The 15,978-nt window shown below is 40.0% G+C and overlaps 1 protein-coding gene across 3 annotated transcripts in view; it reads left to right on the top strand.

Moving 5' to 3' along the window:
- The window catches only part of MYO1B (myosin IB), a 189,582-nt gene that overhangs the window by 155,103 nt on the left and 18,501 nt on the right, over positions 1 to 15,978 (top strand). The window contains exons 15-23 of one of the 3 annotated variants that reach the window (XM_082657746.1): positions 912 to 1,112; positions 2,316 to 2,542; positions 5,118 to 5,318; positions 6,964 to 7,057; positions 7,905 to 8,054; positions 11,444 to 11,512; positions 12,780 to 12,866; positions 13,133 to 13,219; positions 15,034 to 15,120. In XM_082657746.1, the coding sequence (XP_082513872.1) occupies positions 912 to 1,112; positions 2,316 to 2,542; positions 5,118 to 5,318; positions 6,964 to 7,057; positions 7,905 to 8,054; positions 11,444 to 11,512; positions 12,780 to 12,866; positions 13,133 to 13,219; positions 15,034 to 15,120 (1,203 nt within the window). The remainder of the gene's footprint in view (positions 1 to 911; positions 1,113 to 2,315; positions 2,543 to 5,117; positions 5,319 to 6,963; positions 7,058 to 7,904; positions 8,055 to 11,443; positions 11,513 to 12,779; positions 12,867 to 13,132; positions 13,220 to 15,033; positions 15,121 to 15,978) is intronic. The other 2 variants (XM_082657744.1, XM_082657745.1) reach the window with 2 other exon arrangements.

Genomic DNA, 15,978 nt, shown 5'->3' with positions numbered 1-15,978 from the left:
ATGGCCTTGTAAGGAGAAGGGGAGAGGAGCCAAGGGGGACTTTGCCCTGGCGGAAGCGGGTGGGGCTCATGGTCAGTGGATTGTTCTCTGTGGAATGGAGATGTGTGGGCCTGTAGGGGCAATCAAAGGAACAACAGCCTTTATTTAGCAAAGTAGAAGATTCCTGACTTTTGATTCTCTTTAGCTGGGCTGACTGCTCTTGGGGTAAATATGATCACAGGGTCTGAATACCCAACAAACGAATTCTCACCCATGTTTAACATCCATTTCGAAATTTTATAGGGAAGGAGAATTTTATTCTGAACAGATATTCTTGAAACACAGCTTGATTGCATTGATCGTTAAAAGCAGCCTCCCGAATCACACCACTTTTTTTCCTCGAGAAAATAAACTTTATTTTGAACATAGGAACAATTTGGAAACATCTGAAACCAATTTCCTTCTCAAGCTGTGAGTCAAATAATGGCCTTAAGAGACTATGCTTTGTGATTTATGACCACATTATATAAGGAGACAGTATTGTCACATTAGTTTCTGACTTTTAGATTTGTTTATGAATCTTTGAGGTCTGACTTGCCTTTTGCTAAACAACATGAATTTCAGTTATCAACCCGTGGCTGAGGTGATACCTAAGTCCTGTTCTGCCGTCGGGGAGGCATCGTGGGCTGCGGGGTGTGGGGAGACTCATGCAGATACTTCCTCCCTCCCCACCCCCCAGAGCACCTGGGACCCCGCTGGAAGAGGGCTGATTTCTGTGGGGGGCGTTTTGTTACTTGTTTTGATTCTCTGCTCTTTGTTGTGCCTGAACGGAATTTTCTTGTGACTAAGTCGATTGTGTTTAATGGCATAATTAGGAATAATTATTAATACAGCGAGGAAGGAAGGAAACCCTTTTATCTCCTTTCGCCCAGAACACAAACGGAATCCTGGCCATGCTGGATGAGGAGTGCCTGAGGCCAGGCACGGTCACCGACGAGACCTTCTTGGAAAAGCTGAACCAAGTGTGCGCCACTCACCAGCACTTTGAGAGCAGGATGAGCAAGTGTTCCCGGTTCCTCAACGACACGTCCCTGCCTCACAGCTGCTTCAGGATCCAGCATTACGCCGGCAAGGTGCGGGAGCCCGGGCCCCCCTGGAGGACCCCGAGCCTCAGCCTCAGAGATGGCGTTCTGACCAGCGCCAGCTCCAGAGGATAAATGGAGCTGCTGAAAGCATGGAGTCAGTAAATGTTCAGTGGGAATAGAATATGGACCATGTTGAGCAAAATCTTACTGAGAGCTGAAAGGAAAGCCAGTGGCTTTAATGAAAGAGTTCAAGTATATATTAAAAATCGATTTTATTATTTTCAAGCTCTGAAAGCTAGCCTATAAAAAAGATCTATCAACACTGATAAAAGATTTGCCAGTAAAAAATTAGCATTCACTAAAGACTTACAGTAACACCATTGTAAAGCAATTATACTCCAATAAAGATGTTAAAAAATAAAAAAGACTTACAGTAAGGTTTTAAAAGCACCAACCATTTAGCAAAATAATGAATTCTTAGATTGAATTTTGAAACGACACTGGAGAAAACATCTACTTTTTTTTTTAAGCATTTATTAATTTGGTTAGTATTTGGGGTAATTAATTTTATGTCATCAACTATATAAAGATAATATTAAAAACAATTGGGACAATAGATTGATTTTGGGGGTCCTGAATGATTATTGATTGGAGTTAATACCTCCTTTCTTATAAATAAGCTTGCAAACTTCAAAGGGGAAAAAATCTGATTATGGCTTTAGTAAAAATGAAGTATATAGTACCTTTTCCTTTAATTTCAAAATGCTGGAACTTGGTACTTCATTTTTTTTCACTAGCCCATGTTATTAAGAGATACTTTCCTGGTCAGTTTCTCTGCTGGTTTAGGATGTCTATGAAAATATCTGTGTTATCTCAATTTCCCCCGTCTCCTTTTAAACACACTAGAATTGGCACATGTAAACTAAAAAATACAAGTAAAACCTCAAAAATATGCCTGAACACCAAAAAAACCCTAAAATCCTTTGAAAATGTTATAATAACATTTTTGGAGTTTATTCTTGCAAATCCTGAAGGGTAATAGAATTTATTTTGAACTCTTCTGTGATTTAGACAGATGGAATTTAAACTTGGAGGCTAATTTGGTATTAGAGTGTGACTAACTTGTTGGAGATTTTTTGATGGAGAAAGAAGAGGCTGCAGTATAGATAGTCTCGGGATATTTTTAACAGTTGTTTGATGTTCTAGCGTGCAGTGTGTCAGCCACTGAGTCCCATGTGCTGCTGCTCATAGGTGCTGTACCAAGTGGAAGGATTTGTGGATAAGAACAACGACCTTCTCTATAGAGACCTGTCCCAAGCCATGTGGAAGGCCGGCCATGCCCTCATCAAGTCTTTGTTCCCCGAAGGGAACCCTGCCAAGATCAACCTAAAAAGGCCTCCTACAGCCGGCTCACAGTTCAAGGCATCGGTGGCCACTCTGATGAAAAACCTACAGACCAAGAATCCAAACTACATTAGGTATTTCTGGCACATAAAATTCTTTGACCATTCGATTATGAAGGCACTCTCAAGGAAGATCATTTACCTGTTTGCTTAAATCTGAGCGTAACCCAAGGAGAGGATAACTAAAGTACTTAGGGGTCAAATAATACGGTGTCTTGGGTTTGCTTAAAAAATACTCCAGTGGCCTCAAAATAGGGAATTTTAAAAAGGGAAAAGAAAAAAATTGTGGCGGGGGATGGGAATAGATACTTAATGAAATTGGGTTGTTGGCACATAGGAGTTCTCAACTTTGGGTTTTTTGGGGTTTTTTTTTAATGACAAGTTAAGAAACAAAATGTAAATTTTTTTCTGGTAAGCGTTTTGCATAAACTGTTTTGGTGGATTCATTTTGGATTCTTGTTATATTGACTTGGAGCATTGAAGCGCCTGGGGCTTCAGTTGCAGGTCTGGTGTGAGGAAGTATGTGCCTCTTTCTTCCCTGTGAGAGTTATAGGCCCAGAGAAACTAATGATTTCTGAAACAATCTAAATAATTTTTTCAAAACAGTAGAAAGAACTCCTTAAAAAGCATCTGGTCTCTGTCTCTCTCTCTCTCTTTTTTTTTTTTTTTTTTGGTTTGCTTCTAGGGCATCTTAGTTCTCAAAATTCAGTAAAGACCAACTAGGATTAGAGTTTGTGATGTGTATATTTGGTGAACTAGGTAATAGAAGGTGTGTATCTGATGGGTCAGATTTCATGTGGCAGGTGCACACCCACATGTACCTTCTACAGTTGTCTTTGAAAATTCAGTTATGAGGAAGTTAGAGTGAAGAACATTTTTGTGTTTAACTTGTTGACCTAGTATTTATATTCATAACAAATGTAAATAGGTAAAATCCCCTGGTTTGATTGCAAACAGGTTAGAACATATATTAGGTTAAGGATCCTAGTTTCAAAAAAAATTAACCAAGAAACTTTGTGTGATCAGTTGCTTTTGTTATTCTCATTTGAGTAAACTTTTTTTTTTTTAACCTTAAGATTCTGTTTTACTGAGGTATAATTTGCATGGAGTGATATGTACAGATCCTAGGTGAATGGCTCCATTGTTTTTTCGCCATTGTATACACTTTGGTAACCACCACTCAGGTCAAAACATGGAACATTCCCGTCACCCCAGAAAGTTCCTTTATTCCCCTTCCCTTTCAGTGGTTTTAATGTATCTCTAAGAAGTCTTAATTAATAAACTCCAAAGTTGTGAATATATTATTATATATATATTTTTAGAGTCTTTACAGTTTCAGATTTATTTTAAGGTCTATTTTTTCCATATAGTTATCCTGTTGTTTTGGCACTACATATTGAAAAGAAAAAAAATCTCCATTTTCATTCATTTGCCCTGATGCCTTTATCGAAAATCAATTGAATGTATGTGTAGGAGTCTAGATCCAAACTCACTAGTTTGTTCCATTGATCTGTTTGTCCTTAAGCCAAGAAGTAGACATTACTTTTCTAAATGTAAAAGAAAAACCATAAAAACACCAAGGTCAAACTAGGTAAGATTTAGTTGTCCATATATTACATGTATGTGTGGAATTTGACAGTTGAAGTGAGGCAGACATAACTGTAAATGTTTAACAATATATTAATTAGGATATAGAGATTGCTCCAACAAGATCTGGAAATAATAGAGGCTTAAACAAGATTGACAGTTATTTCTTGTGTACTTCTAAGTGTATAGACTCCAGTGCTAATAGAGCAACGCCTTCTATGTTGTGGCTCTGCAGTTGCCAGGGTATTTCCTCTTATCTATATAGTCAAAGATAGCTCTCCACCTCGTCAACATTCCTGCCAGCATTTAGCAGAAGAGCAAAGGGAGAACAAGTCCCTTCCTTCTAAGGACACACTGGAAGTAGCAAACATTACTTATGCTCTGGCTAGAATTTTGGTCACATAGCCACACCTACTTGCAAAGGAAGCTGGGAAATGTAGTCTTTCCTTGGGCAGCAAAGTGCCCTATTGAAAAGGAGGGAGGTAATAGGGATTTAGCGAGACAGCAGTGTTTTTAACCTTTTCATTGAGGTATGTAATGTATGTACAATACAATAGAGTATATAAATCTTAATTGTACAGGTTGTTGAATTTTTACCTATGTATACACCTGTATAGCCTCATCCAAGCCAAGATATAAAACAAGTCTTATCAACCCAGAAGGTTCCCTTGTGCCCTTTCCCTGTCGATCTCCACCCCTACCTCTCCCCAGAGGTAAAGCAACACTGAGTTCTCACTAGGAATTAGTTTTTCTAGAACTTCATATAAATGTAATCAAAATATGTACTCTTTTACATCAGACTTCTTTCATTAAACAGAATGTCAGTGATATTTACCCATGTTATTGTACGCATTATTCTTTTTTATTGCTGTATCTGCAGTGTAGTTATCTTCAGGTTTTTGTAAAACGATTTGAAATAATTTCAAAAGAAATGACTAGGTTTTCCAAGAATAATAAATAATTATCTCACCTTGAAATAATTATATATGATGCTTTGTAAAACATGGACAGATAAATCCGTAAGAGAAGGAGTTTAAAACCTAAAATTTGTGTCATCTTTTAGGTGTATCAAACCGAATGATAAAAAGGCAGCACACATCTTCAACGAGGGTCTAGTATGTCATCAGGTCAGGTATCTGGGTCTTTTGGAGAATGTCCGCGTGAGGAGAGCAGGCTACGCCTTCAGGCAGGCCTATGAACCTTGCTTAGAAAGATACAAAATGCTTTGTAAACAAACATGGCCTCATTGGAAAGGACCAGCAAGGTAAGACATTCATTGATCATATTTAATTATGAAGTTTTAAAGCATACAGATACCATGTTGTTTTCTTCACGTGCTGTTTAGGCAAAACAGAATTCTATGAAAAGTTGGCTGTAACCTCTGTTTTGGACCATCTTCCAGCAGGATACCACTGTGTGCTAATTCTTATTAATTATTAGAAGTCTTGGTTTTCTTTAAGGTTTAAACACGGCTTATCAAATCCACATTTGGAACTTGTATGTCAATAAACTTCTAAACTATGTCGTGGCAAGTTAGCAGGAGGAGAATTTGTAATTGATGGGTATATTTGTGTAGACTCATACAAGGGTAGAGCTACAGGCATCTTGGATCACTGCTCTCAGCTCTTCGGGGTTTTTCTTTTTCTGGGGAATTAACCCCAGAGAGAGTGAATGAAGGGTGGGGGTCCCACTCTTTGATCAAGTCTATACCAACCAAGCAATAGATACAGGAGCAGATAGGGTTCACAGTGTCAGTGTTATTGTGAGTAAAGCTGGATTGGAGAATATGGCAGAACTTGGGGCCATGTGGCGTTCAGCTCATCTGCCCTAAATTGCACTCATCCATCCAGTCACAGACAGAGTGCTGGACCACTGCAGACTCATCCCATGGAGCAGCCCCTGTGAGCTCTACATGCAGAGAGAACTTGTGTGCTGGCAGGGGGGCTGCTGCAGAAGAGAAACCAGGCCTTGTCTGTGCAGTGACCTTCCTTCTGCTCTCACCAGTCCCAGAAGTTGCCCCTTTTCTGCAGGCCACAGAAGCTCTCCCAGCTACTACAGCAGGGCAGACGTGCCTGTTTTATGGGGATTTTTCTTTCACTATACTGGTGTTGACTCCACATTGTCACTGGACCTGGCCTTTCACAGGAAAATCAGTAGGATTAGACACTTCACCGTGTATTACAGGAAGATAAACTCCAGACATATGGTGTGGTCCCTGATGCATAATTCAATACCCAAATAATGTAGGGTCTGGGTACTATTTCATTTCCCACTGCTAATTTCCAGGGTACTATGGTCAGCATCTACTATAATACACAGAACAAGGATTCACTCCCAGCCTGGCATCCAGTCCACAGGTTGGTGGGATGAAGTTTAGTACTAAAGTCTGACATTAAATCCACGGTCCAGGATGGAGAGGTCAGAGTCAAGTCCAGGCCTTGCTCCCACCCTGTGTTCTTTTGCATCCCATTGGCCTGGCACTTAGCACTCTTGGGACCTGCCCACAATCTGAGTAGCAGGAGCAGTGTTTAAAATGTTTGCAAGAAGTAACTGAGTGGGTTCAAAATAGATGTGAGTTTCTTGCATACCCTTCTGGCCCTGGTTGGTCCATTGTTACAAGTATATTTGATCACCTCTGCTAATGAAATCAAGAAATTGTCTTTAATATCATATTTTCTTAGAATACGTAGTTCTAAAACCAGAATGCTTTTTGAGCATTTACTAGATTTGGTTAAATTTGTGGAATTCACTCTGGAAATTCTTTGATGGAAGGATGCTTACTGAAAGATCATTTATACTTGGAAATGAAGGTATTTTTTTATACTGCTGAGAACCTAATATCATGTTTTAAGATAAGATAGCCTATTTTTGTAACTCAAAAAATTTGTTTTTTCTATTTATTTTTATAGAGCTGGTGTGGAGGTTTTGTTTAATGAATTGGAGATTCCTGTGGAAGAGTACTCCTTTGGTAGATCAAAGATATTCATTCGAAACCCAAGAACAGTATGTAATCGAAACGTTACGCTCTGAATTTTTGTTATAATCATATGGGCAAATTCTTAAAGGATGTTTAACTTTATAATGTTACCCAAGATGCTACCAAGAATGTCACATTTTTGTGTTTTTCTGCAAATATCCAAAGGGGTGGCTTAATAAGGGATAATGGAAGAACATTTGTATTTTTTATGAAACACCAAAACTTTTGAGCTGATAGATTGTACAGCATTTAAGAAATCATAAAGAAACTGGTGTTACAATAAAACCTCCCTAACTCGTAAAAATTGGAGGTTACTTCAGTCTGTATTTGTAATATCTGAATTATACAGTAATTTTAGGAAAGACAACACTGCTATTCAGAGGTACACGAAGGCACCCAAATTAAATTTTTTTTTAAGTTAAAAAGAACACTTAAAATTCTACTTAGTGAAGAACTCCATTGGAGCCTTTTTATAACTGAATAGACTAGCATGAAGTATAATTTACATAGCAGTTTATTGGAAATTTGGAGAATTAGGAAAGTGTTCAAATCGTCTGAGAGAGACCTTGCCGTCACCTCCCTTCCAGTAATTTCATCCTCACAGATAGTGTGAAGGTACATCTAGAGCTCAGTTCAGCCCTTACATGATTCGTCATAAATTCTAAAACACTGTACTCTAAATTGTGTATCTTGCGTGAACTCATCCCAATAGTTTTCTTCTGGACTACTATTCATAATATCTGTAAATAAGTTTTTTTTTTTTTCCTCAATGTGGTTCACTCCAACATTGTGACATTTTATTTCCTGAGAATGATGTTCACATGTGCCACGAGTTTTTGTGGATTTTTGATAAATCCATCTATTATTTATTAGTTATTCAAATTAGAAGACCTGAGGAAGCAGCGTCTTGAGGACCTGGCCACTCTCATTCAGAAGATTTATCGGGGGTGGAAATGTCGCACACACTTCCTGCTGATGAGAAAAAGCCAAATCGTGATTGCTGCCTGGTACAGGAGATACGCGGTGAGAGCCCCTGACATTTTTTTGAGCTGTAATCACGATGCTTTTTTTTGCAAATATTTGTTACGTATTTAACTGTGTAGGTATTTTTTTTTACATACTTCATCCTCCGAATGACCTCGTGAAATGGGTGCTTTTCTGGTCCCTTTTTTAAAGATGAGAAAACTAAGTCATTGAGCTGTTAAGTAACAGCTACTATGAGGCAGAGATGGGGTTTGAATCCAGGACAACGTCAAAGCTCTAGTTTATCTTGCTGTCTTCCACTGATGGAGATACATGTAGTGGGAGATCTACATCTTGAATTTGGTTATCAGATTGGAAGAGATAATGTCATTTAACCCTTTGAGTATAGTAGGGTCAATTTTCCCAAATAATTGGCTGTTTTCCATTTATTGTAGGAAGACTGAAAATGGCTTTAATTCCAGAAAGCTAATGCCACATTTTAGTAGAATTCTGGGTTTGGGTTAAAGGGTTGGATCTCCTTTAGTCCTCAGATATCTGGTCCTTTGGGAAAAGACTCCAAAATAAAGTATGTTTATTTAATTGATATGGAATTTCTTTGGGGAATTTTCTTTCTCACTCAATTATAGATGTTTCATTGGAGGCATAACAGGTTTGAGGGGAACCTGAAGGTTTACCTCTAGGCTAGCTTGAACTTGGCATTGCGTTCTCACAAAATGAATTTTAATGATAAGAGCACTGCTTCCAAACACATTTTCATTCTCTGCTTTTTCACTAGAGAGTGAGTTGGAAAATGAATTAAAATTGCAATCAAATCTCCTTTAGCGTGTTCTTCCTCTTTTTCAGCTGTAGAGAAGTTTTGCTTTAAGGGTGTGTATAATCAGGACATAATTTATGCTGACCTGTTCTCATATAATACATTTTAGTGTATAATTTCCAAGTTTTAGAAATTAATGAGTTACTTAAATGAAAAGTAAGGAAAAATTATGTGATCTTTAAAAGAATATCTTTAAAATTGCTTCCTCAAGTTAAAAGAGTGTAACCAACAGTACAAGTGTTAAAGTATGACCCTAGCCAGCCACGTTAACGATGGGTTCATTAACATGTATCCTGCAAAGGCCCAGAAGACTGTTGTCACCAACCTGGCTGCACATAGCAGTGGTACTTGGCCCTTTGGCAGATTCATAATGCTCTGTTTTCTGTTTGCCTGAGAAAGGGAGGACCCACAAATAGGCAGTCCTCAAGGAACCCCTTTTATTATTTCTTATTTTGAGGTCATTAAGAAAAACCAAGTTTTGAAGCATCCTGAATTCATCTGTATTGAATTCTACCAATAGTTTTGAAACCCTTATTCTGCCAGGTTCAGGGGATAGCAAGGTGAACCAAACAACCTGGTTCCTGACCTCATACAGTTCATGGCTAGTGAGGGACAATATGCGTTTAAGCAAATAAATAGAACAATGACAGATTGTAGAGTAAGTGCTAGGAAGGAACTAGAGAACTGAGATAAAGAGTAATGGGGAGACTGGAGATTAGATAGGGTGGTCAAGGAAGACCTTCTGGAAGGGGCCATTTCATCAGAAGGATGAGGAGTAAAGGCAAGGAACCAAAAATAGCAAGTGTTGTTTCCACCCTCCCTCCCAATAAGGAGCTTTTGTATCTCGAGATTTTTAAAAAGTCACCATATGTATCATTAATTTGTGATTCTGAGAGTTAGAATGATAAATAATAGCCCAAACTTTAGAGGAAGTATTAATTTTGCTCTAGTGTTATTTCTGTTTTAGAATTTGAACTACAGGCACACCTCAGAGACTTTGTGGGTTTGGTCCTAGACCTCTCCAATAAAGCAAACATTGCAATAAAGCGAGTCACACAAATCTTTTGGTTTCCCAGTGCACATGAAAGTCATGTTTAGGCTATACTGTAATCCATTAGGTGTGCAGTAGCATTATATCTTTTAAAAAAAGTACATACCTTAATTAAAAAATATTTCGTTGCTAAAAAATGCTAACCATCATTTGACAACGCAGGGTTGCCACAAACCTTCAATTTGTAAAAAAAAAAAAAAAAAACCCGCAATATCTGCAAAGTACGATAAAACAAGGTATGCTTGTAAATACCTCCACCAGTTAACTACAGTTATCCAAGCCAGTGATTTTCCCTTGACCAAATAACTCAAAGATTTTCTGAATGACCATTTTCAGTTATTACTTATCTTAAAATCCATATTCTGTGATATTTCATGGCTCCTTGAGGTGAATTTTAAAGACAGTTATTTTCAAGCCATGTAGGAATTTTAAAAGAAGACATTGAGGTACCAAATGAATGTCAGAAGTGATGGTCGGATATTGTAGGTACAGTTTAGACCCTACAGCCGTAGACTATCACTCCGTGTGGAATCTTAGAGATTTTCCAGCTCCTCAGTTGACTGATGAAGAGACTGAGGTCCAGAGAAGGTGGTGACTTGTACAGGGTCCCAGGGTTCTCTTTACCTTTCTCTCTGGCACCCTTTTTTGTTCTGCTGCTCATTTTCTCTGAGCTTCCAGAACATGGCCTAGAGTCTTGGGAGCATCTGTTCCCCCTCAGAGAAAGGGAGCTGGGCAGTCTGCCATTTCCAGGGTCTGAGTCACAGCCTGGCTTCAGTATTTTGTTTGAAAAGCTGTGAAATTTCATCACAGATGCCCACGTTGTAGTGAATATTCCCCGCTAAATACAGTAAGCGCTCACTTATCTAGGGATAGTGTTCTAGCAGCCTCCACTCTCCAAGGCATTGCCCTGGAAGTAAGGGCCTCTGGGCATCGCGCTTGTGAGCCGACTCTTGGGAAGATCTCCCTGGGTCTTCCTTAACCTTCCCCACCTGGAAATAACCTCTGCTGCAGTTGAACATCCTCACGGGTTCTGCTCTATGGCGAGTAGGAGCTCAATAAATAAAGTTTAGTCGATGGATAGGAGTTGACTTCAATTTGTTAGCTGGTTTCCCAGCTTGAGGCAGTAAAAGCAGCAAACCTAGAAGGAACTGGGGCCGTTAGAGGCTGACCCAGTGAGTAGCACGCTGAGAAATGGCACCAAGAAGAGAGAAGGCTTAGGAGCAGATGCAGAACTCAGCATGTATTCATTCATGTGTGTTCACTGGGTATCTGCTATGCGCTCGACGTTGTATTATAACAGCATGACACAAAGAACAGATGTTAATAATGGTGGGTCCTGAGTCACTTTGAAATTAATTATATTTACCATCCTTGAAGCAAACTTTGGATTAATCATAATAATTTTGGATTGTTGGATATTTTGATTTCTGTACTTATTGGTTCCCGGAAAGAATATGGGTGATCGAGAGTTCCTTGCACTAAGTGAGCAAATTCTCTTTCTCAGTATGCATGTTATGGATATGTACATAGAATTGCTGATATCTTCCCCTTTTCATCCGACAGCAACAAAAGAGGTATCAACAGATAAAGAGCTCTACCTTGGTAATTCAGTCTTACATCCGGGGTTGGAAGGTGAGTTTAAAAGAAGTGATCCTTATTTATGTGAGGTTTTCACGTTCTTTACAAAGGATGATGTCTCCGGGCTCACCCTGCAGGGGAGGGTTCCTCATCTCCTGCCTACCCTGTAAACAGTCAGATGGAAAAAATAAATATTATGGGCCAAGCTCCGGCCCTACAACATGTCTTGGCTGCTTCCTGCTTTCTTTTCAAGAGCTTTGTTCTCTGAGCAGGAAGTCCTTGAAATAATACCGTACATGATTTCAATATCCTCTTGCCCCCTGTTTGCGAGGGAAGCTGTAGCGCAAAAGGCTGTCTCACACTGTTGCCTCCATACCTGTGAGCCCTGCCATACGTCAGCACCCCAGCACAGTGCCTTCCATACCTTCCCTGTGACCATCTTGCAGGCTGCCCCATCATGATTGAAAGATCCTAAGCGCTGGCTGTCCTAGTGCCCCCACCACCTGGTTCTGGGTCCTTCCTGCCAAAGTGTGATTCAGAGTCAGCACACTATAGCCCACAAGCCAGATCTTGGTTCAGGAGTCCTGCCGTTCCCATTGCCCTTTGTCTAGGCCCGTGGGCAGCCCAGGTGCTTAGTGGTTGTCCCACAGCAATTGCCAAATACAAGTCTGGTGTGCTCAGAGTAAGTGAGATTGCTGCACACAGGTTTTTCTTTGACCTACTACCGAGTCCTGGGTCCAGGCATCCCGTCTAGAGACTTCAGAGGCAGAACTCAGGGTTTGCCTCCAAACCGGCTGTCCTCCTGGCCCCCACTAAATCATTTTCAAGCAACTGCTGGAAGAAGCCACTAGAACTGAAGCAGTGAGATAATTTTATTTTATAGCAAGTTTTTAGCCATCTCTTTTGAAAAAAAAGTACAGCTACAGTTCCTTCCAGACAATAATAATAAAAGTGATCAAGTGGATTTTGGTGGATCATTGGAGATCCGCTGACCACCTTCTGAGAACTGTTCCTTCCATCTGCCGTGTCCAGTTTGTATTGCTGTGGTCAGATTTTTTCCTGTCACGTGTCAGGGCGTGGGAGGCTGCTGTCTATCTGAGTGGGGCTACACTGTCATGCTTGATAATGTCTTCATTTACCACCTTCTCATGGTCCATTTTGGGCTAATAGAGCAACCTTCCCTTTTCCTTTCTTTAAGCTACTGATTTTTCCCTTGAGAAGGGGGATTATGGTTATCTCTTCAGGTAGGTTTTTTCAAGTCACTATGGATATAGTTTTTTGGTGTTGATTTTCTATCTTTCTGGGTCATTCTGTGCTTTAGGCCCGAAAAATCCTGAGGGAACTGAAGCATCAGAAGCGCTGTGAGGAAGCAGCCACCACCATTGCAGCGTATTGGCATGGTACCCAGGTAGGCCAGAGACGCCCAGGAAGGCAGCGGGTCAGGAGTGATGTGTGGAGCAACGGACCCTCCCATTCGGGATTCACTGGCTTAAGCTCCTGAGCACGTGTTTGCCTCTTGCTCTGTCCAACGTTTCGGTGTGGGGTGGTGGCACACGCTTCTGTGTTTACTGTTTGATGGTGACCGGTGTCTCTCTTCCTCTTTCTCCATTGGGAATCAGCAGTAACCTTTCTTGCCTTAAACTTTTCTGTAACTCCTTTTCAAATGCATCACAGGCGCGAAGGGAACTGAGCCGGCTGAAGGCGGAGGCTAGGAATAAACATGCTATTGCAGTTATTTGGGCTTACTGGCTTGGATCTAAGGTACTTGAAATGCACATCCCATCACTCCCATCCTGGAATCCGCAATAATCAATCCGTATCTCTAGCATCTCAGGGGGTGAAGACCCATGGTTAACAGTGGCTCACACTGGCGCATGTCCTAGTAGCCACATTTAATAACCCTGGAGATGTTCGTGCCAAGAGAGCACGTTAGGAAGCTTAAGCATGCGTAGGCAAAAAAGACTAATTAATTGCTTACTAAAGAGGTACTAGCATAGTTGCTCTTTTTTTTAAACTCTCGAGTAACATGCATGTTTAGTTTTGGGGGGGGTTTTGTTTGTTTTTTACCCCCCTAATATATCCTGGCAGTTTTCTGAAGGTGTTTTTATGCGCTATGGGGGCATGATGGGAATGTTAAAGTTTGGGTTTCGATTGGTCTTCTGCAACATGTTAATAATAGAAACACCTTTAACGCATGCTCGACAAAAATATTAATCCATGAATGAAATTGTTTTTTAGGCTCACTGTGGCAGCTGTTGATTATTATAAGCAAAATATTATATGTGAAAAGAAATATCATCTGTGATTTAGCAGAAAGCTCTGTTCATGCAAAGCTAGCTGTAATTGCCCCTGAAGAATCCCAGGAATTTCGGCATCAGCTGTTTGTGATCAGAAACAAAGGCCTCCTGAAATACTCTCACTAATCCCCAGGCAGAGTCGTGGGCTCTGTGAACGTTTCACATATCCCAAGGGAGGGAGCACTTTAGATGTATTTGTCACTTAGAAAATCAAAGATCATCTCTGCTAAGCATGTGTATCCCAGTTAGAAACTCAAATATCATTACAGTCCTATGTTTTTAAGTCTACCTTGTCAACATTATAAACCCGTCTTGTGAGAAAAATGAGAAAAATCAACATTTGCCTGTATAAAGATGTTAACTTGCCACAAACTAACCAAAGTTGTTCATTTGTGTTCTCCCCTGAAAATCTGTGTGGAACAGACTAGTTCCCTTTTATAAACTGAGGGAGCTGTCTTAGCAGAGGCAGAGGGACTCCTAGACAGTTACTCTGGGCTTTCTCCACTGAATGAGAGAAATCCATTTCCCAGCCTGAGTACTGTAATGTAATGAAACCTTAGTGCCTGTCTGTTCCTGTCTTTTAAAATAGCATGCCTCAGATTAATTTTTCCCTAAGATTGATTTAAACCTACGAGTTATTTCACTTTTTTAATTTTGCTTCCATATATTTCACTGTTTAGGGCCTTACCTAATATTGAATTTTGATACATGCTACTTCTAATTTTCCAACTGGAAAAAGTTGGGAGTTTTGTTGTTTTTGTTCGAAACTTCAGAGAGGCAACCTTTATTCCTTCCAGTTTTCTAAATGGTTGTTCACAAGAGTTATCTTTTTATACATCCAAATGCATGAACTCAGGAATTCACAGCCTCTTTAGCCCAGTGGGCTGGCAGCAAAGGGAAGTCTATGTAAATCGTTAGGTGCCACTCACAGATCTAAGGCTTTGATGAGGGAGGGGAGTGAGAGAGTGTGGAGAAGGGAGTGAAGAGGGAGAGAGAACAGGGGACAGAAAAGAAACAGAATGGAAGTAAGGGGGAGGGCAGGGGAGTGCTTCCCTCAGGTACCCTCCTCTGGGACAGAGTCTCAATGCACCGAAAATACGAGGGACTACGCTAGCCTGACACTGATGCTTTGGGTTTAAATGATTGTGCACCATTTCTCTTTCATTCTGAAATCCTGATACATAAATTGGCTCTTCTGTTTGGTGGGGTGTCTTTTTCTGGTCATTTGTGCTGTCTGCATTGGGCTGTCTCTTTTATTTACCATCTAAAACATTCTAGGCTCGAAGGGAATTGAAACGCTTGAAGGAGGAGGCTAGGCGTAAGCATGCAGTTGCTGTCATTTGGGCTTACTGGCTTGGACTGAAGGTACTTCCTCAACCTCTTCTTTCTGTCCACGGTGAACTCAGTGAAGCCTAGCACCTACTAACTCTGACCAAACGATTGATTATGCTTGCTCATGGTCTGCACAGTCTTTTACAATGTCATCTTGCCTAATTTGGTTTCCTTTTGAGAACAATCCTGTACACCAAAATTTTCTGATTTTATTGCATTGTCTTTCTTTAAATAATAAGTTAAAAGTAATAGCATATTACTTTAAATAGTAATATAGCATATTTTATTCTTTGTTATCCAAGTTCTGTTTAATGTTCTCTTTATGAGGATGAAGATTTTTTTTCATTTATGAGACAGAGTTACAGCAGTTGAGCTTAGAAGCTGACCTACCATTGCAGTGACCAGCCTGGGGATATTGGGCTTTTGTTTCCCTTTACCCATCTATTCTGTCCCATTGACGGCTCCTGGAGCAGAGCTTTCTTCAAAGTGCCCATCGTTCTAATTGTTCAGCATAGAAACGAAAGGGTTTTGCATAAATATACAGATTTTGACAAATAAAACCAGCAGTAGATCATTCAGGTTAAAGAGAACTTTAGATTCAAATGCCCTCTAATTTAGGGCGGGGTTTATTTTAAAGCAATACTTCCTACTTGAGGTAAGCTTGCATGTTAGCGAATATGACTCTGAGCTCTGGAAATCCTTGAGAACGACCTTTAGGCAATGTAAGGATTTTGTGTTCCTAATATTCAGTTACTCCTCACTGTAGGGAGCCATCCGTATTGGCATTTGGGGATAATTAGGCCTTTTTTTGACATTTCCTCTTTGTTATTTTTACTATAATACTATAATTCATTTTTTTAAAATATTTGAATATTCTCCAGGAAACCAGTG

This window comes from Grampus griseus (assembly GCF_964374135.1).
Source record: "Grampus griseus genome assembly, chromosome: 7".
Taxonomy (NCBI): domain Eukaryota; kingdom Metazoa; phylum Chordata; class Mammalia; order Artiodactyla; family Delphinidae; genus Grampus; species Grampus griseus.
Note: the sequence above shows the minus strand (reverse complement) of the source record. Positions and strands in the feature narration are given on the sequence as shown.